The sequence below is a fragment of the Geotrypetes seraphini genome, chromosome 8 (genome assembly GCF_902459505.1).
Source record: "Geotrypetes seraphini chromosome 8, aGeoSer1.1, whole genome shotgun sequence".
NCBI lineage: Eukaryota > Metazoa > Chordata > Amphibia > Gymnophiona > Dermophiidae > Geotrypetes > Geotrypetes seraphini.
Window position 1 is genome coordinate 102,716,868 of NC_047091.1, and position 21,389 is coordinate 102,738,256.

The 21,389-nt window shown below is 44.2% G+C and overlaps 1 protein-coding gene across 2 annotated transcripts in view; it reads right to left on the bottom strand.

Annotated features, from left to right (window-relative positions):
• Positions 1 to 8,533: 8,533 nt before the first annotated feature.
• Positions 8,534 to 21,389, bottom strand: part of LOC117365956 (cytokine receptor-like factor 1) — a 51,884-nt gene continuing 39,028 nt past the window's right edge. The window contains exons 7-8 of one of the 2 annotated variants that reach the window (XM_033956932.1): positions 11,290 to 11,472; positions 8,534 to 10,605 (exon numbers count right to left, since the gene is read on the bottom strand). In XM_033956932.1, the coding sequence (XP_033812823.1) occupies positions 10,592 to 10,605; positions 11,290 to 11,472 (197 nt within the window). In that variant the 3' untranslated portion in view covers positions 8,534 to 10,591. The remainder of the gene's footprint in view (positions 10,606 to 11,289; positions 11,473 to 21,389) is intronic. The other variant, XM_033956931.1, reaches the window with a different exon arrangement.

The window sequence follows — 21,389 nt, forward strand, 5'->3', positions numbered from 1 at the left end:
GTGCCCCTGTCCTTCCCCCCATGTTCACCATATGTCCTCTTGATTAAGGTGACCATATGTCCCGTTTTGAATGGGACCATCCCGTTTTTGGATCCCCTGTCCCATTGTCCCCACACACAGCTATGGGACGCCAAAATGTCCTGTTTTCAGGAACAGCGTCCCGAAGCTGTGCACAAGGACAACGGGACAGGCGATCGCTTCCCCTCCCTCCCTGCCGCGCCAAAGCTAGCCTCCCTACAGCGCCCAATTCAAACACCCCCCCCCCCCGGTCCACCGGGGTCCTGTCCCATTTTGAGGAAAAAAATAAATGGTCATGTTACTCTTGATGTCCTTATCTTCCCTTCTTTTTTCAGCATTGTTTCTATATCTCTATTTCACCTCCCTTTTTTCAGCACTAATCCCCTTCAGCATTGCTCCCTCTCTGTGTTCGTATCGCCTCTTCCCCTTCTCAGCATTACCTCATCTGTATCCCCATCAACCCTCCATTTCAGTATTATCCCCCCCTCTGTGTGCCAATCTTGCCTCTTTCAGCATTGCCTCCCTCTGTAAACCCATCTACCCCCTTTCAGCAATGCTCCCTCTGTGTTTTTATCTACCCCCTTTCAGAATTTTCCCCCTGTATCCCTATCCTTATAGTTCCTGCTTGTCCTTTCTCTTCTCTCTGTCACTGTTTGTCTCCATTTTCAGCTTATCCCCTCTATTCCTTTGTTCCTGCACACTGCAGCCAGCATTTTTCCACCATCCTTCCACTCCGGTCCAGCCCAGTATGACATCTTTCCTTTCATTTCTCTCCCCTATCTCTCTCTCTCCTTCTCCTCCCACCCATGAGTCCTGCATCTGGCTCTCTCCCTTCCACCTGCACCAAACCCCCTTCCCCATGGCTCTCTTCAGGAACTCAGTAGTGGCGGCAATCAAGACAAGCTGCCGGCATCTTCCCTCTGCGAGTCCTATGCGGAAAAAGGAACTCGCACAAGCAAGGCCCCAATGCCGGCAACCTGTCTTAATTGCTGCCGCTGCCGTCTCTGAAGAGGACCTTGGGGAAGGGGGTGCAGGAGGAAAAGAGAGGGCCAAATGTGAAGTCTACCAGAAGAGGAAGGAGCTCCAGAGTACGATGCTAATCCCATCCGGGATGATTTCTTTTTCAGGCAGCTAACGTTGCCGCCCTCTGAAATGGCGAAAGCCGGACTAAAGAGGCAAATTGAAAAAGCCGCCTGCATGCCCGACGGAGCCCTCCAAAAACAGGACATGTCTGGGGAAACCCAGACATCTGGTAACTCTAGGTATTTTTGTTGTCATAAGAACATAAGAATTGCTGCTGCTGGGTCAGACCAGTGGTCCATTGTGCCCAGTAGTCCGCTCATGCGGCGGCCCTTAGGTCAAAGACCAGTGCCCTGAGACTAGCCTTACCTGTGTACTAGTGCTGCCCGATTCAGGAAAAAAATTTTGATTCGATTTGATTCAGCCTATTGAATTGGTTTTTCGATTCGATTTTCCTGCCCAATTGGGTGTTTTTTTCAAACATCCTAGTGGGTTTATTTTATAGCCTCTTCACCCCCTTTGCCTTCTCTTAACCACACTGACGCTGTGGTGTAAACAAAATAAACAAACAAAAAAGACTTTTCCTCTCTCTGTTAAATCCTTGTGGTCTAACACCAGCTCTGTCAGGATACACGTTTCAAATCTGACATATTGTAATCACAAAATTAGTTTTTCTACCTTATGTTGTCTGGTCATTATTCAAATCTTGTTAGTCCCAGGCTCTGGTTGTCTTCTGATAACTTGCTTGCCAGGGTCTCCTTCTTTCTTCTTTCTCCATGCTAACCATCCATCTGTCATCTCCGTCCTCCCCTTCCGTTTCCCATCCCTCCCCCGGAGGTCTGGCATCTTTCTTTTTTTTGTCTCCATCCACAGATCCACCTTTTCTCAACTACCCTTTCATCCAGCATCTCTCCCTCCTTCCCCACCACCCCAGGGTCCACTATCTCTCCCCATTCTTTTCCCAACTACCCTCTTATCCAGTAACTCTATCCCCTCCTCCACACCATCCCTTGTGTCCAACTTCTCTCCCTTTCTGTTCCTTCCCTCCCTAAATCCCATTGTCCACCATCTCTCTCCCTTTCCCCTGTTTTTAAACCCATTATTTCTTCCCCCTCTAAAGTCTGGCATATGCACATCTCTTTGAAACCGCCCCTTCCCTCCATGTACTTCTACATCAGGGCCCCCCTCCCATGAAGATCTTTTTCCCCCCTGAAGGTCTGCACCCCACCCCTGAAGGTCTGTGCCACCATCCCTGAAGGCCTGTGTCCCTCCCCTTGAAGGCTTGTCCCCCCTTAAAGGCTTGTCCCCCTGAAGGCCTGCCTGTCCCTCCTGAAGGCCTATGCCACCATTGCTGGCCTGTTGTCGTCCCCCACCACTTAAAGGCCTGTTCTCCCCTTGAAGGCCTGTCCGCCCCCTTGAAGGTCTGCACCCCCCAAGACCTGTCCCCCTGAAGGCCTGTCCTACCCCCCCACCCCGAAGGCCCCCCACGGGAAGGCCTCCATTCCCCCTGGCCTCCCTACACCGTTTACCTTATAGGTGAAGCCTGCAGAGCAGATTGCGGTACTAGCGTCTTTGCAAACTGCTTTGAGCTGTTTCCTCTGCTGCGGTCCCGCCCCTCCTCCAACATCAGAGGCAGGATCGCGGCGGAGGAACCAGTGCTGGATGCAGTATTCCAGGTGGGGGGCGTACTATGGCCGGTACAGCGGCATGATAACCTTCTCTGATCTGTTTGTGATCCACTTCTTAATCATTCCTAGCATTCTGTTCACCCTTTTCGCCACCACCGTGCATTGTGTGGATGGCTTCATTGATTTGTCGACCAGTACTCCCATGTCTCTTTCTGGGGGGGGTCTCTCCAAGTACTGCATCGGACATCCTGTATTCGTGTATAAGATTTTTGTTACCAACATGCATCACCTTACACTTATCCATGTTAAACCTCATTTGCCATGTCGCAGCCCATTTCTCGAGCATGTTTATGTCCCGTTGCAGGTCTTCGCAATCCTCCTGCATCTTCACTACTCTGAATAACTTCGTATCGTCTGCAAATTTAATCACCTCACTTGTCGTACCAATTTCCAGGTCGTTTATAAATATGTTGAAGAACACGGGTCCAAGCACCGAACCCTGCAGCACTCCACTCGTGATGCTTTTCCAGTCCGAGTATTGTCCATTTACCCCCACTCTCTGTTTCCTAACCGCCAGCCAGTTTTTAATCCACATGAGTATTTCAGCCTCGATTCCATGGCTCGTAATTTTTCAAAGTAGTCCCAAGTAAATTCACAATTCAAGTTTTTCTACCTGGGACAAGGCAGGGTTAAGTTACTTGCTCAGAGTCACAAGGAGCTGCAGTGGGAATTGAACCCAGGTCCTCAGCCTGCTGCACTAACCATTCTGCTCCATCATGGCAAGGACCCAAGGCCATAGATGTTGGCCTGTAACAACCACTAGCTTCTTCCAGTCTGCCCTTTCATTACTATTTACTGTGCCTGGGCTAAACCTGTTCTATGGTGGGGTTAAGGGCTGGTGCAAGGATCTTAGGTACCCTAAGCAAGCCTTCAGTCTTGTAACCCCCTTGATTTTACTTTCAGGCCTCTAGTTCCTCTTCCCCATGACATTTTGATTAGTCATAATCACCCCAAATCAACTCCCGTACCAGAGCAAAGCTGTAAAAATGATAACTAGATATCACAGGGTCAATACTTAAACTCTACAGTTGATGCTTGTTGCAGGTTTCCGGGTCTCACTGTGTAACAAGCACAATGTCAGCTGCATTAACCCTGAGAGAACATCTGCAGTTGGTGCTTCTATTAAACCCTAACTGTGGCATTCCACACTGGCTGTTAGCGGGATGTCAATGTTGAAACTCCAAGTAGACCATGGACTGCCAGCAGAATTATTTGGGTTATGGCAATGTGCAGCACCGCTATCTAATATAGTATCCAGATAAGTCAGGATAGCGTGTTTTGTGTCCTAAGTTATCTATATGGTTACTCAGATAGCCACATTGAATATTGCTATCGGGATCATTTTCTTGTTCTACCTCCAGGCCGTCCCAGCGCTGTCCAGATATTCCTGGGGTGGTCTTTAATGTTGGCCCAGGTCATCAGCACTTATTCAAATAGCAGTTCCTGCTAGTCAAATAAGTGCTTTTGAATATTGTGCTGCATATTTTTAAATATTAAGACAAAGAAAGTAACATGGTAAATGATGGCATTTAAAGGACCTGCGCGGTCCATCCAGTCTTCCCTGCATCCTGGGATGCACCGGGGAGGGGCCTAAGGCTCTGATTGGCCCAAACACCTAAGGCCGCACCCATAGGAAGGGCCTTAAACAACCTTAGGCCCCTCCCCAGTGAATCCCAGGATGCACTGGGGAGGGGAAGGCCTATTTTGAAGAGGTGGACCAGCTGACCGAAGGGAGTAGGCATCACTCTGGTCAGCCATCTAAAGAAAGGTAAGGGGAAGAGGGCAGAGGTCCTCAGAGGTATAGAGGGGAGGGGGTGTAGTGTGGTGGTGGGAGAGCATGGGCATCCCTCCCGCTGCTGAGGAGGGTTGGTGATGGGAGAGGTTAGGCATCTCGTCCACTGCAGGGGGGGCTGTGTCGGTTGGTGGCGGAAGCGAGCGGGCATCTCTCCTGCTGCGAAGGATGTGTTGCTTGGTGGCAAGAGAGGGTTACTTGCAGCTCGATTTTTAGTTATTTTTATTTTATTTTTGCCGTTTTGCCCAACGATGGGCACATGGAAATTTAGTGAATCTTCGCTACTGTCCGCCGACCTCATCTGTATGAGCGATTTTTTGAGAATGACTTGCGTTTTTGAAATTGCTACAAGAACGGTCTGCGACAGAGCCCCATCGGTATTTAATGTCAATTTTTGAGAATCTGGCCCTTAGTCCAGTGTACCAGTTTCTTCTATAGTGGACTGATTTTTCACTCTGTCAAAAATTACAAGGCTAGGGGATACTAGACGAAGTTACAGGGAGATACTTTTAAAACCAATAGGAGGAAATATTTTTTCACTCAGAGAATAGTTAAGCTCTGGAACTCATTGCCAGAAGAAATGGTAAGAGTGGTTAACGTAGCTAGTTTTAAAAAAGGTTTGGACAAGTTCCTGGAGGTTGTTATTTGTTACTTTGATTGATTATTTTGGAAAGATTAGGTAGGGGGGGGGAGCAGGTTATGAATAAAAACTTACTGGCTTCCTTCTTTTTAACATGCAGGGAGACCCTTGATAAAGCGTAACAATGCGAAACATGTCGGGTCTGGCTCCCAGGTTGGCGGATGCAGAGATAAGTGCACAGTATTGTAAATAAGCAAATAAAAAGGAATGGCACATAGCACTTTAAACGTATATTGAAATATATTTAAATTTATTTGTATTTTGAATATTTATGAATGCGGAATAGCCAATGATGAAGGTTACCACGTAATTCTCCCCGCAGTTGTAAACGGTATAGTGGTTGAGTGGTGGGACTGAGGCTTCCACATACATTTATTGGAGAATTGCTAAGAGAATTTGAATATCTAGTCCACCCGTTGCTGATACACTACTACACTTTTTGGACTGATATAGAAGTTAATATACTTTAGCCATTTATTGATAAATCTGACCTTGAACATTTTGAGAAAAACATCCAAAAATCGGGTAAAGAAAATGTCCATTTTCAAACCCACAGGATGTCTATCTTTTTCTTTTTTCCAAAAATAGCCCAGCTGGATGTTTTGTCCAGTTAGACAACTAATTTTTTTTTTGCCATTATTGATTTTTAAAAGTCCAAATTAAAAATGTCCAAAACAAGCCATTTGCAAGTAAGATGGGCCAGCATTTTTAATGGACTGGCTAAACAGACATGCCAGCAGAGCAGTGAGGCACCCTAGGGGGCACTGCTGTGAATTTCACACTAAGGGTACCAGATAGACATCCCGCCTTAACCCCCCATACATTATATGGTGAGCTCTCCAAAACTCCTCTAAAACCTACTGTCTACCACCCTAATAACCCTTATACCTGCAGGTGTCACCTATATGGCAGTACAGTAGGATTTTCCAAGTTTATTAATATTAATATATTTGATAAATCGCTTATTATTATTTTGGTGGGCTCATACTTTCCACCACAAGTGTACTAGTTAGAGTGGCATATGAACCTGGGACCCCTTCTCTGCAGTCCACTGCACTGCCCACCAAGCTACTCCAGAGACCTGCTGCAGCTCTACTAGGATTGGCCATATTATCTGCAGCTGTCATAGACAGGTATGTACTGTTTCATGCAGTTATTTGTGGGTGGGGAGGCAGTGATCACTGGGAGAGTGTGTGTGAGCCATATTTTCATCCCTCCAGTGGTCATCTGGTCAGTTTGGGTACCTTTTTGGTCCTTATTCATTTTAAAAACAGGTCTAGCCCCAAATTTCCAAATTGTGCTCTGGACATTTTGTAAAATGTTTAATTATCGCTATAAAACATCCATGTGCTAGGCCTGCCCTAATCCCATGCAAAACATGCCTCTAACATGCCCCCTTAAGATTTAGATGCACTGGAGACACAACGACCAGAGAGATGTCTAAAAAGTCAGTTTGGAAAATGCCCACTTGGATGTTTTGGCTAGTAAGACGTTCATGTTAGGAGAGGTCCTGGGTTGTAAGTGCTAAAGATCCACTCTGCACCACCTCTAACTGTGACTTTGGGCAGACTGCTTTAACTGCCTCAAACTTTGAACTGGGGATGGCAGTGTGCCTGTCTCTGCTGGGAAACCGGCATCCCAGGGTAAGTGTAAAAATGTGGTGCCGGTCCTCCACCCCAGAGGTGGCTGCCTCAACTATGATTCCAAACGGGTGGAAGCAGGAGGGCCTGCTGGCATCCTGCTTAGAAGAAAGGCACATCAGTCCAAGTTACTATTAATAATTTAATGCTGCCACCCCCTAATCTACCCCCAGGAACAAGATTCCAAAGTACATGGAAACAGAAATAGGAAACTGTTACAAATCAATTAGCACCAAATAGAGGATTTTGAGATCTGTGGAGTTTTTTTTCCCCATTTAAATTTCAATCTATAAACATAAGGCACAGAAGACCTATAACATGAACCACCCTGGAGGTTAAGATGTCAAACAGAAAGTCACATTTCTGGGGAAGGAAATTCAAACACTGGTAGAACTGTAGATCACTGAAGTCTGACTTGTGAGCTATGAGACTTTTTATCTGAAACATTCCAATTCCTGACTCGCCCACACTCCTCCCACATTGACACCTCTTTGCATTTGCTGAGAACCCAGATATTCAATGCCAGGATTCTAACCGTCACTGGTATTGAATTTCTGGGTTAAATGAAGCTGCCGAAGACTTAGCCAGTCAAGTTGATGTTCGTTGACTGGCTAGCTTTGGCATAGCGGTCAAAGACAGACCTGCTTTTTAGGTGGTTCTCTGGGGGACTGCTCCTGACAAAGATATTATTGAAACAGAGACTCTGTCGAGCAGCGACCCATATATTTGTTTGTCATCTTCTAAGATAAAGTTACAGCCTCTCATTATCCCCTCCCCCTTTTACAAAACCGGTTTTTAGGGCCGGCCGCGGCGGTAACAGCTCCGCCACTCATAGAAATCCTATGAGTGGCGGAGCTGTAACCGCTACGGCCGGTGCTAGAAACTGTGCTACAATTTTGTAAAAGGGGGGGGGTATATTATATTCCCCCAGCTGTTTACAAGAATGCCCTGGTGAATGTCTATTTGATGGTACTCCGTCGATGGGATGGTTACAGAATTTTGTGGAAATAATTTGAACTATGTGGTTGAATGCAGATAGGTGATTTTGCAATTGAGTATGAACTGATTTTTTTTTTTTTTTTAAATTAACATTTCAATAAATTTCACAATTTGTTAAGCACATTTATGCACTATAGGGAGACTCAATCGATGAACGTGGAACACTTTGTATGGAGTATAATATGTTTAAAACAGAGGAAAAAGGACCTCAAAAAACCCCTAGATCACAATCAATAAAGTTATGAACAATCGGGGTTAGGTTTTCATCACTGGTCCAAAAACTCTGTATAAATCTTTTAAATATTTTTATCTTAATTTTTTCTTTTTATAGATTTTTTAATGCAATAAAATCATGAATAATGTATGTGAATATATTCTCTATGTCACTTAAAGAGCAAGTATAAGTTTAAAGCCGGCAGATTAATTTAAGGCTTTCTATGATGTAAGATAAATCAGGCACTTATCTCAATTGCCCAACGGAGGCCCAACCGTTTCGCTCTACGGGCTTCTTCAGGGGTAATGATAAGATACAACTCTGTGCCGGTACTGACTTTGCTCAAAATGTTCTGCGATATAGCTGCATGTTCCTTTGCTATTGCATTAAAAAATCTATAAAAAGAAAAAATTAAGATAAAAATATTTAAAAGATTTATACAGAGTTTTTGGACCAGTGATGAAAACCTAACCCCGATTGTTCATAACTTTATTGATTGTGATCTAGGGGTTTTTTGAGGTCCTTTTTCCTCTGTTTTAAACACATTATACTCCATACAAAGTGTTCCACGTTCATCGATTGAGTTTCTCAATTTGGACACTTAAGAAGTTTCCACTTATTTCTTCAGTGCACTATAGGGAGGACATATATGATGTAAGTTGAACACGGTGACGATCCTCTGTCATGGTGGTAATTTGATCAATGTGTGGCTCTTGGACTCGTGTATGCTGTTGCTGAAGTCCACCCTTCACTTCAAAAATTTATAGATTGTGTGTTCTCAGATTGGATCACCCTGCCTTTATTTTGATCGCAAATATTATACACTGGGCAGGTTTTTTTGCTTTTTGGACAACAGTTTAAACCTCCCCTTTATAGGGCACTTAGGACTCCTTTTACAAAGGCGCGCTAAGGCCTTAACGCGCGGAATAGCGAGCACTCAATTGCCATGCGCGCTAGCCGCTTCCGCCTCCTTAAGAGCAGGTGGTAGATTTTCGGCTAGCGTGCGCTAATCCTGTGCGTGCGTTAAAAGCGCTAGCGCACCTTTGTAAAAGGAGCCCTTAGTGTTTTTCCTTGGCTATGTCATGTGGCATTGCTGGTCACTGGACAATCTGCTGACCGGGATATTCAGCGGGAGACAGCCAGCTATCTCCTGCTGAATATTAGTGGTTAGCCAGCTTAATGGTATTTGTATTTAGCTGGCTGAGAGCTGTTCCAGGTTGGCTGTATACTGCTGAATATTGGGCAGACTGTTCATAGCAGTGGTTCTCAACCCTGTCCTGGAGGACCACTAGCCAGTCGGGTTTTCAGGATAGCCCTAATGAATATGCATGGAACAGATTTGCATGCCTGTAACCTCTATTATAGACAAATCTTTCTCATGCATATTCATTAGGGTTATCCCAAAAACCCGACTGGCTGGTGGTCCACCAGGACTGGGCTGGGAACCACTAGTTTATAGAATAGGCATGTAAGTCTGCTACAGACACAACAGCTAATTACACCAATTAGTGCTTGTAATGCCAATTTTCGCTATTGCTAATTTATTAATTATAGTAGGCGTGTAATTGCCCTATTGTATAACTGGGCACCTAACTTTGGAAACCATTTATAAAAATTGTGGGTAAGTATTGCCTGGCACATGTACAGCTGGGTATATTAGGACAAAAAGTCTTGTATGTGTAAGAGGGGGTGCTGAGAGGTTCTCAGCCCAACAAACCAACCTGCTGAATTCTGAGTGTCATTTTGCCACTATAGCTGACAAGAGTGTTATTTCGTTAATTGCCATTTTGCAGAAAATCTAAATTTTGACATTGTTTCAGATCATTGAACTATATCCACATCATTTTCTTCTTGGTTGGGCTGAGAACTTTTCAGCCCCCCCCCCTTGTATGAGATAAGATCATTATCAACACTGGGCCCAACTCAGAACATCCAGTAAGGCATTTTCTTACTTGTGTTCCCGCTATAATGTACCACGGACCAGGGGTGAAGTTCAATACAATTAATACACTCTGCTGTGTGAATCGCAAGACTCCTGCCTGGACTCTTAAAGTACAGTAATATTCTGGCATGTGGGACAGCTGCTCAATCTTCACTGTTTATATACAGCAATGCCTGCCCTCCCCTCCACTTCCCCTTAAGACATTCATTGCACATTGCTACGGGTACAACAGACATTGCCCTAGCAGTTCTGTAGGATGTGGAAGAAGAAGAAACAGCAGTAGAAAATTCTAGTTGGTTTTTAAAGCCTCCTTTTCCATCACTGATATTGCAGGAAGAGACGGCGATGAAGCAAATCCACTTGGCTACTCTGTAGAGACAGAGCCTCGGGTCCTGCAGCTCCCGAGATCTCTAGGAAAAACCAGTTGGTGAAATGGAAAAGGAATACAGTACAGGGAGCATTCCATTTTCTCTATTTTTGTCTTCTGAAGTTGTGTTAAAATCATTCTCTATGAAAAGTAATTCCTTGAAAGTTTGTACAGAGATGTCACCTGTGAGAGGAAGTCGCTTTCCGTAGTGTCCTGTCCATCCAGACATTCCTTTGAGTCATCTCATGGCCATAGTAGACGCTACAACTTATCACCTGGTAGCACCTGAGAGAAAGGAAGGGAAACTTCCTCAAAGTATAATACTAGAATGAAGATCAGCTCTTTCAGTCTCTTAGGGATCATTTGTTAGTCTAATATGTATCATAAGAAACTCTTTTTAGTCAAATGGATCAAAATATGTCCTCATGAGATAACTTTGCTCTATAAATGTGTTTGTGTATTATAGTCCTAGTATGATCCTTCTATACTGGGGGGCCCTAGTTCTAGTCATGTTATTTTGTAGATGGTGAGAATCAAAGATGTAATTTGGGAAGGACATGGTGGGTGGTGTCCCCCTCCCATGTTGCAGGTGTCAGTGATAAATTGGACCATTCCCCCTCATTGCCAATGTAATTTCCTTTTCCTTTGCCTAAACTACAAACTACACAGATAGTGTGACCCTTAGTTTTAAATCACTAAAGTGGCTCTTGAAATTCTTGCCCTCAGCCATGCTATCTGGGAATGCATGAAAGTGCTTTGAGTCCCATGTGGAGCTTCCGCCATGAACCATCCTATTTCAATCTTAAAATTCATTTACCCTTACTCTTAATCTAATCTTCTAATAGCTTAGGCCTTGGGCCACTATCAAAATCTGCCTCTTTCTCATCTCATCCCCACCTTTAATCATCACTGCTGCTACCCATGAGGCAGTGCATGGAGAAATTAGTAAGAATATATGGAGTGCCTTACCTACCTGGTTGCGTGTCTTGTGGGATTTCTGGAGCCACACTCGCCACTGGTCGTAGAGTTTGATGCTGAGGTTGGAGCAGCCAAAGGCATGTTTCTTTACCCAGCCAAAGAACTGCTTCAGCTCCCGCCGCAGGGTGGAGTTCTGCTCACCGCTCTTTGGGTCACACACCCCAGTCAGCCTCTCTGGAAACAAACACCTCATGTTAAATTAGAGGGCTATAGCCAGGGAAAAGGAAGAAACTTCCAGCCTGGCTCCCATGATCTCAGCTTTGAGTGCTCATGGCAGGACACAAGAGTGAAGCAATTTCATGTCAACCAGGATCAGTTATTCCAGATTTTAAAGGCTTTCTGCCTTTAATCAGACCCTGTAAGCAGAGTCAGTAGTCTTCATATAAAAGTCTTGAATGCACTGCATGTGAATAAACATTTCAGATGTACTACAAAGATATCTTCAACTGACCTTTAGAACCCTAAGGAGATTATTCTTTAAAGCAGTGTCTCTCAAACTGTGTGCCATGGCACAGTGGTGTGCCCCGAAGAGATTCTGGGTGTGCCACAAGAGATTCCAGAATTTTATTTAAAAAAAATTCTCTTCATAATTATACACTAAAAAGAGATGACATGTACATCACATATGCAAGTGTCTGTCAATGTTATGAGCATCTGTGTGTGTAAGGATACAACCATGGCCGGATTAAAGGACAGGCCCAGTAGGCACGTGCCTAGGGCCCGAAATTGTGAGGGGGGCCCACTGAAGGAGGGCAAACAGATCAACTCACCATCATCTTTCTAATTTTTTTTTCAAATGGCGACTGAGGGAGGGATGGACAGCAAAGACCAGGCCCCCCTCCCTGGCATAGACAGCAAGATGGGACCCCCTGCCGGCATAGGCAGCAAAATCGGCAATGGCAACTGCAAGCAGTGCTCAGCCCAAAACTTCCCACTGACGCGAACCGCCAAGGCGGAAACAGAAAGCTGCATCAGAGGGAAGCTTAGGGCTGAGCACCACTTGCAGTTACCGTTGCTGATCTTGATGCCTATTCCGGCAGGGGGTCCGATCTTGCTGTCTATGCTGACAGGGGTGAGGGGCCCGATCTTGCTGCCTATTCTGGTGTGGGGGTCTTATCTTGCTGCCTATGCTGGGGGAGCCCCCCCCCCCAATCTTGCTGTCAATGCTGGGGCCTGTCGTAGCTGTTTAGGTGAGGGGAAGGGAGGGAAATGGGCCTGGGGTGAAAGCTCAGAGTGGGAGAGAGAAGGGGGTAATTGGGCAGATGATGGAAATGGGGGAGAGAGAGAAGGGGGCAGGGCAGATGATGGGAAGTGGGGAGAAGGGAGAGAGAAGGGGCAGGATAGATGATGGCAGTGGGGAAAGGGGGCAGGGCAGATGATGGAAGTGGGGAGAGAGAGAAGAAGGCAGGACAGATGATGGAAGTGGGGAGAAGGGACAGATGATGAAAGTGGGGAGAGAGAGAAGGGGGCAGGTCAGATGATGGAAGTGGGGAGAAGGGGCAGATGATGAAAGTGGGGAGAACTTGTGCCGTCAGCGTCAGGAGCATGTGGGAAAGCAGTAACAGCGGTGAGGAGGTGAGGGGGCAGAATAACGTGATGGAATAGGGGAGGAGGAAGAGAAGGAGAGAAGGGGCAGATGATGGAAGTGGGGAGAAGAAGGAGAGAGAGATGAGGGCACACAGATGTCAGTTGAGAATGGTGAGCAGATGCTGAATGGAAGTGGAGAAAGAGAACACATACTGGATGGAAGGAGGAGATAAAGAAAAAGGGCATATGCTGGATGGGGGAAGAAGAGAGTTAGTGAGATAGTAGTGGGGTGAAGGAAAGGGGTGGCAATCTGTGGGTAGACACAGTGAAAGGAGGGAAACTGAGGACTGAATAATAAGAGAGAATTTAATTTAGGCAGAAGCAGAAAATAGAGAAGAGAGAGATGCCAGAGGGGGGAAAGGGGAAAGGAGACAGAAATATCAGATCTGAGTGGAGGAAATGAGAAGAGAGAGGGGGAAGGAAGAAGAGAAGGAAGTAGAGAGATGCCAGACAATGAGGGGAACAGAGGGAAGAAGATGGATGCCAGACCAAGGGGGCAGGGGGAGGGCAGGAGGAGAAATGGAAAGATGGAAGGAAGTTGGCTGACAGTTTCTGGAAGGGGCAGACAGTGGATGGAAGGAAGAAAAGATAAGATGAGGAAAGCAGAAACTGGGAGACAAAGGTTGTTAGGTGCCATCAACTCTTGCTCGAGTCCTATTCCAATGTTAGATGAATATTGGAGAAGAGCAAAGAATACCAAAACCTCCTATACCAGGGGTAGGCAATTCCGGTCCTCAAAAGCCAGAGCCAGGTCAGGTTTTCAGGGTATCCACAATGAATATGTATCAGATGGATTTGCATGCACTGCCTCCTTGAGATGCAAATCTATCTCATGCATATTTATTGTGGATATCTTGAAAACCTGACCTGGCTCCGGCTTTCGAGGACCGGAATTGCCTACCCCTGCCCTATACCTTTGCTTCATCGACTACAGCAGTGGTTCCCAAACCCTGTCCTGGGGGACCCCCAGCCAGTCGGGTTTTCAAGATATCCCTAATGAATATGCATGAGAGAGATTTGCATATAATGGAAGCGACAGGTATGCAAATCTCTCTCATGCATATTGATTAGGGATATCTTGAAAACCCGACTGGCTGGGGGTCCCCCAGGACAGGGTTTGGGAACCACTGGACTACAGCAAAGCTTTTGATTGTGGGGATTACAATAAACTATGGAGAACTCTAGTGCAAATGGGAATACCCAAACACATAATTCAGATGAGAGAGCCTATATGAAAATTAAGACGACAAAGGTAGAAAAAAATGTATATTTTTTAATTTTTTTGTTAAAGGATAAAGTAGTATTGTAGCTGTGTTGATAAATGTTTATAAATAGAAAATGGAAATATGGTGATCGTTTTATTGGACTAATTTTAATACATTTTTGACTAACTTTCAGAGACCAAATTCTCCTTCCTCAGGTCAGGACAGGATACTGTAACAGTAGTATACTTTATTGACCTAAGGAAAGAGGGTGTGACTTCTGAGAGCTAATTAAAAAATATATTAGTCCAATAAAATGGTATCTTATTTTCCATTTTTTGTTTTAATTTTATTTAATTTATAAAGTGATTTGTTATTTCTCTTTTTTCAAATTTACATCTGCTATCTTTATATTTTGTTCAGTATTGGGGGATATGCACCACTGTTTCTTCACCCCCTAAACTGTATTGTGCCCTGGGTTTGTAGCACAAGCCAGCATGCTGAATGCTCTGCACTGCTCCGATGATCGTCAGAACAGTGCAGAACATTCAGCCCACCAGCCAGTGCTAAAAACCTCTTCTGTGTTTTTGTTTAAAAGGGGGGGGGGTTAGTTTGTGATTACTTATTCCATGCTGGGTGAGGGTGGTTTTGTGTCCTGTGTGTATGAAAGACATGGCTTTCTGTTAGCATTGACCATCCTTGTTTGGTGGACCGCTTGCCTTGCTGTTTTGTTACAAATTAACATACATGGAGTGGAACATACCAGAGGAGTTACAGATTTGGCTGTTTATACATACATATGGGTTAAAGTTGGACAACATAGAGTGAGGCAGTTGCGAGCAGTTGAAAACTTGGTTATAAATATAGACTTATGTTTCAGATAGTATTACTGCTTTACAATGCATTTGTACACTTTTATATATGTATGAAAAGGGTTCAGATGCATTGTAAAGCAGTAATAGTCCTGGGCAAGTAGGTGGGAAGGGAAGGAAGGGGGGATTTGTTCAGAGATGTTTGGGGCTTGCATAGAACTAAAACTGTACAATGGCACTGGTATGGTAATCTTTGCTGTTTATTTTGAATTTTATAATAAAAGAAAAAAGAGAAATACAAGTGGAAATAAAGAAGTAAATAAGAAAACAGGGGGTGGGGCGCTGGGCAGGGCAGGGGGTGGGGCAGGGCTGGTGGGCCCAGTGTACTTGTGTGCCTAGGGGTCCTCCAAGAATTAATCCTGCCCTAGATACAACCACCAGACAAGCATCATTCTTTTTTTACGTGATTAGTCCTTGAAAACTAATGGCAAGTAATTTTATTTTTATTTTTTATGCAGTAGTTATTCTAACTTGAGCAACAAAGCAATCAAGGCTTTGTTACCATTTGGATCTTCTTATCTTTGCAAATTTGGATTTTCAACTCTGACAGAAATTAAATTAAAAAAAAAAAAAAGAGAATGACTGCACATGGTGGATGATGAAATGCACGTTTGCTTGTCAACTATTAGCAATTCTATTCTATCTACTTTAGTTTCACTGTTCTTACAATTATCCATACTTAGCTTAATTATCTTTAAATAAATAACTCTAAAATTTAATCTTTTGTTAGTTTTGCAATTTTATAAATTGCTCCGTTTAGTGTGCTACGAAAAACATTTGCTCTGTTTAGTGTACCAGAGCTAAAAAAGTTTGAGAGACACTGCACTAAAGGTTGAACAGATGAACAGCGTTACCACAAAATATGTTAAAGCATTTTGCAGTATTTTTCCTGTTTATATGTGCTAACCAGGGGTCTCAAAGTCCCTCCTTGAGGGCCGCAATCCAATCGGGTTTTCAGGATTTCCCCAATGAATATGCATGAGATCTATGTGCATGCACTGCTTTCAATGCATATTCATTGGGGAAATCCTGAAAACCCGACTGGATTGCGGCCCTCAAGGAGGGACTTTGAGATCCCTGTGCTAACCCATGCATTACTTATTTAAAAAAAAAAAAAAAAATACTTCGAATGGGTGTGGCATAGGTGGAACGTGGGTGTTCTTGCATTAGCCAGCTACTGTTTGTGGTATTGCGGTATACAAAAATAAAGTTATTATTATTAGTAGTATGTTCTAATTAATGTGCACTAACTTAATGTAGAATTAATAAGGGAGCACCAAGTGCCTCTTATATAAGATGTAGGAAGTGCTCCTGTCTTAACTCAATGCTAGTGCTGCGCGCTATTTATTTATTTTAAGAATTTATATACCGCCTGTTACCAAGCAGTTTCCAATTAAACATACATATCATTAAGACAAATATCATTATGAAGTCAAAAACATCTTACTTTACATCTTCATTACTAACTGCTAAGAGATATTACATAAACGCATTAACAAATAACTTTGTTTTCGGCAACTTCTTGAAATTTACACGTAGTGCATGCAACATTTTCATTCCAGCTATTGAGAACATTGTAGCCCTCGTCACAGCATAGTGTACTCCCAATTCCCTAGTCACTGTCGATCTCATCCCACCCTCGGCCCTCAACATTCTTCCTGGTCGATATATTTCCAGTAACGTTTGAAAATACACTGGGGCCATTTGCTCTAAAACTTGATGTACTTGATGTAATTAGCACACAATCTGCTTGCTTACTTGTTTTTCGCCAATTAGATGTTATATCAAAGTTTGTTTAGCTTTTAATGGCTTTCTATCAGAACGATATGTACGGACCAAAAAGTCATGTTTCTCTAGAGCTGGACCATTTATGTGGAACACATTGTCTGGTACCTTACGGTTTTGTAGAAATCTATTGCAATTTAGAAAGTTGCTTAAGACCCATTCGTTTGTTCAAGTTAACATTTTACTTTCTGAATATCATCTTTTTTGCAGGTTATTAGAGTTATGCATCTTGATTGAAGTAATGTAGCAAATGAGCGGTTGATATGGTATAATCTTATGATTTTTGCTGATGTATGGGATCTTTATGTTGTGCAAAATCCTGAAATATGTATGTAATACCGTGAGCCGCCTTGGATAAAGGCAGATTAAAAATGTTTTAAATAAATAAGTGTGCTTCTCTTTTTGTTGAGAATTGTGAACCGCTGCAATGGTCTATTCCTAGCGGCAGTATATCAAATAAAGATGAACTTGAACCTGTATTAAAATTTCTACCCTTCCCCCCACCATAAGTGCCGCATTAAACCTGAACTTAGTACATAGGAAAGTCCTGTATTAGAATGCATTAAGCGATTTAGGAGAAGCATAAGAAAATGGTAGATACATTGAATAGACTCCTAATGGAGTAGAAAAAGGCCTGGGATGAACACTGAGGATTCGTAGTACTGAGGCAGTGAAGGGAAGATTGGGGATTAGCTGGGGTCTTTGCTGCTGCACCGGAGGTGAAGTGGGGTAAACTGCATGGTCCTAGTGGCTGTCATCAGATATCACTCTATGACAGTGGTAGGAACGGGGTTGGGAGGTTGCAGTACTGCAAACAAGCTACCCTAAGCTCCTTCAAGAGTGGTGTCTCACAAACTTTCCAGTCGTGGCACTCTAAAGTGGAATCTGCGGCTCGAGGGCATCTGTACATGTGCAGCATCGATACGATGATGTCATGTGCCTGCATGATGTCATCATGTCAATGTCCACACATGCCCAAAAGCCCTCCAGAAGGGGCCCTGAGCTGCCAGTGGGTGGGGTGCTGGAAGAGAAGAGGCGCCAGCATTGACTCACTGCCTACAGAACTTGCCTCTCACCGCGGGAGGCACATCCTGTAGGCAGTCAGCTGGCGCCGGTGCCTTTCTTCCTTCCCGGCATCTCGCAGCACACCCTGAAACTCGCCATGGCACACAGTTTATGATACACTGTTCAAGAGGATTATATAAAGTCAAACAGGATAAAATCTCTGCAGGAAGCAAAGTGGGTAGAGAAGACATTATAAAATGGAACTTAGGGAGTAAAATATTATACTACTACAATTGGAACATTGCTTCAATAAAGAGTTGATAATGTGATTATTGGGCAGACTGGATAGACCATGCAGGTCTTTATCAGCTGTCATTTACTATGATACTATGTTATTAAGCTCAGATTTTACTGCACTTGGGCGTGGTCTTTGATATCTGGCCATTCAGAGTCTTAGGCCACTCTCCTGGGCATCCTAGAATGCACCAGGAAGCGGAAGGCCTGCCATTTTGGATGAGGTGGGCTTACTGATAGGAGAGAGTGGGCATCCCTCTTGCCAGCCATTTCATAAAGGTACGGGGGGTTGGGAGGTGTCAGGGGGGATGTTGGGGTGTGAGAGAGTGTCGGGGTGTGTTGGGAGATGTCCGGTGAGTGTCAGGTGGGTGTTGGGGAGTGTCGGGTGAGTGTTGGGGAATGTCAGGTGAGTGTTGAGGGGTGTCGAAGTGTGCTGGGGAATGATGGGTGAGTGTCGGGTGGGTGTTGGAGAATGTTGGGTGGGTGTTGGCAAATGTCGGAGAATGTCAAGTAGGTTTGGAAAGTGTCCAGGGTTTGGGGGATTGACATTCCTTTTGCCAATTGGATGGGGTGGTCTCAAGAGTGTCAGAGGTTCAGGGGATCCATGGGGTTGGTGGCAGGAGGGAGTGGACATCCTTCCTAACGTGGACAGTGTTGGGTGAGGGTTCAGAGGTGGCAGCAGGAGGGAGTGGGCATCCCTTCTGCTGCAGATAGTATCGGGTGAGGGTTCGGGGGTGGTGGCGGGAGGGAGTGGGCATCCCTCCTGCTAGCTGACTTTGCAGGATGGTGAGTTCCCTGCCGCAGCCGCTCAGCTGATCGTGGCAGTGAGATTTCTTTGCCACGATCAGCATAGCGGCCACATCGAATTGGAATGTAGACCAGCATTTTGTTGGCCTACATTCAGGTGCCTATCGTGGCCCTAGGGAGATGCCTATGGCTGCTTAAGCTCGCCCAAGGCTGTTTCTAGGCGAAACCACACCCCTGCCCAGCCTTGGGTGAGCTTAAGCGTCCCTATGCATCTCCCTCAATCTCAACAAATGCCTATAGTGTAGGCGGCCTGCTTTGGGGTGTTTTTTTAAAAAAACGTGTGCCCCAATTGGCTGGTTAGACAGCGATAGGTCACCTACCGCTACTTACAATTGGGATAGAATTTGGCTCAGAATGTTTAACACTGGGAAGCCCTTCATTTTATGCCATATTCTACCAAACTTTTAGGAAAAATATTAAAACTTATCTTTTTGATAAATTTGTCTGATGTTATCACGAATTCTAATGCTATTGCTGTACTATTGCTGTTTTTGTCCAGCTTTTCATTATTGTACACCGCATAGAACTGAGAGGTACTGCAGTATAAAAATAAAAATTTATTATTATTATTATATTCCCAGGAACAGAAAATGAGAGGAGCAGGGGCACAATTGGCACTTATGTGTGTATCTTAGAAAATACATGAAGAAATGCCAATTTATGCAGGTGTATATGCTCACAAAACCTCGGAGCAGGAATTTTTGGTGAAGCTATTTTAAAAATGCAAATAGATGCAAATTAGGTACAAATCCATGGGCCTATATGCCTTAGCCATTGTTCCCTCTGGTTGGGAATTCTTCCACCTACAGACCTGCCAGTAGGGAGTGCTGTCTTATTATCAGTGAGGGACAAGCAAGCTCTCCAGGGAACCTGCCTGTATGTAGCCATTGCAGACACAATATTGAACCACCACCTCCCAGTGGCAGCAATGCACTTTGAGGACGTAAGAAGAAGGTAGAAAAATGTGTGTGGGGGGTGGGGGGGAGGGAGAAATGCCTGAAAGAGCTTCTGAGCACTACATAGAAAACAGAGTTCATGCACTTGTTTTTGTTTCTGTGTCTCTGGGAAAGACCGTCTCATATAAATAAAGCATCCCATTGAAAATCTGGACTGGAATAGAGAGGTTCATTGGAACCTGTGCACAAACTAAGGGTTCCTTTTACATAGCTGCGGTAGAGGTTTTTTTACTGTGGGCCGGCAAGGTAAATGCTCCGATGCTCATAAGAAGTCTATGAGCATCAGAGCATTTACCTCGCTTGCCCGTGGTTGAAACCTCTACTGCGGCTTTGTAAAAGCTTATGTAAGTGGAAGGAAATTTTCAGCCCAAGGAATCTACACAGCTAACTATTAAATAACTTGGGCAAATTCCCTGAACAGTGTCCTAATACTACCTCTGCTCTGCTCCTTTCAGAAGCATTTAAAAAAAAAAAATTACATATTTTATTTTGCTTTTTCCATTTACATAGAAACATAGAAATAGACGGCAGATAAGGGCCACGGCCCATCTAGTCTGCCCACCCCAATGACCCTCCCCTACCTTTCTCTGTGAATAGATCCCACGTGTCTATCCCATTTGGCCTTAAAATCAGGCACGCTGCTGGCCTCAATAACCTGAAGTGGAAGACTATTCCAGCGATCAACCACCCTTTCAGTGAAAAAGAATTTCCTGGTGTCCCCGTGCAGTTTCCCGCCCCTGATTTTCCACGGATGCCCCCTTGTTGCTGCGGGACCCTTGAAAAAAAGATATCTTCTTCCACCTTGATGCGGCCCGTGAGATACTTGAATGTCTCAATCATGTCACCCCTCTCTCTGCGTAAAACTTTGTAAATTTATATCTTGTAAACATTGCCCTTAAATCTCCACCCTTAATCTCTGATATGTATCAGAGGCAATGGAGAATGAAAATGACTTGCCCAGCTTCCCTGATTCTCAGCCCACTGCTGCAACAGAAACAAGGGGAAGAGGAGTCCAACCTTGTCTGCAGTGAAAAAAACAATCAGGAACAAACAAACCAAAACTGCAGATACGTACAACGACGTAGGCTAATTTTATTGTGACAATTAAAATATATATTAAAACCTTTTTACCAAACAGGGGACCCAACACGGTCCGTATTTTGGACAACCTTCATCAGGGGTCCATGGTAAAAAAAGGAAAAAACGTATGTCACAAAAAAATATAGGAAAATACAATAGAAACAAACAAATGATATGTCACGCCATTACTCACTAGATGTAGTAAAAGTCGCTAGAGTAAAATCGCTGCGGGGAAATCATAAACTGTTTGGTAAAAAGGTTTTAATATATATTTTAATTGTCACAATAAAATTAGCCTACGTCGTTGTGCGTATCTCAGCCCACTGCTGCCAAGCTGTCAATTTGCCCAGCTCCAGAAGGGAGACTTTTTGGCGAGTCCTGTTTTTGCAAGTTAGTGCAGTTATGCAGAAATGTTTTCACAAGCTTAGACTCGTCCTTCTATTTCTTCTTTTCTCGATCCCCCCTCTATCAATATTTGATTCACTCCCTAGTAATTTCAACCA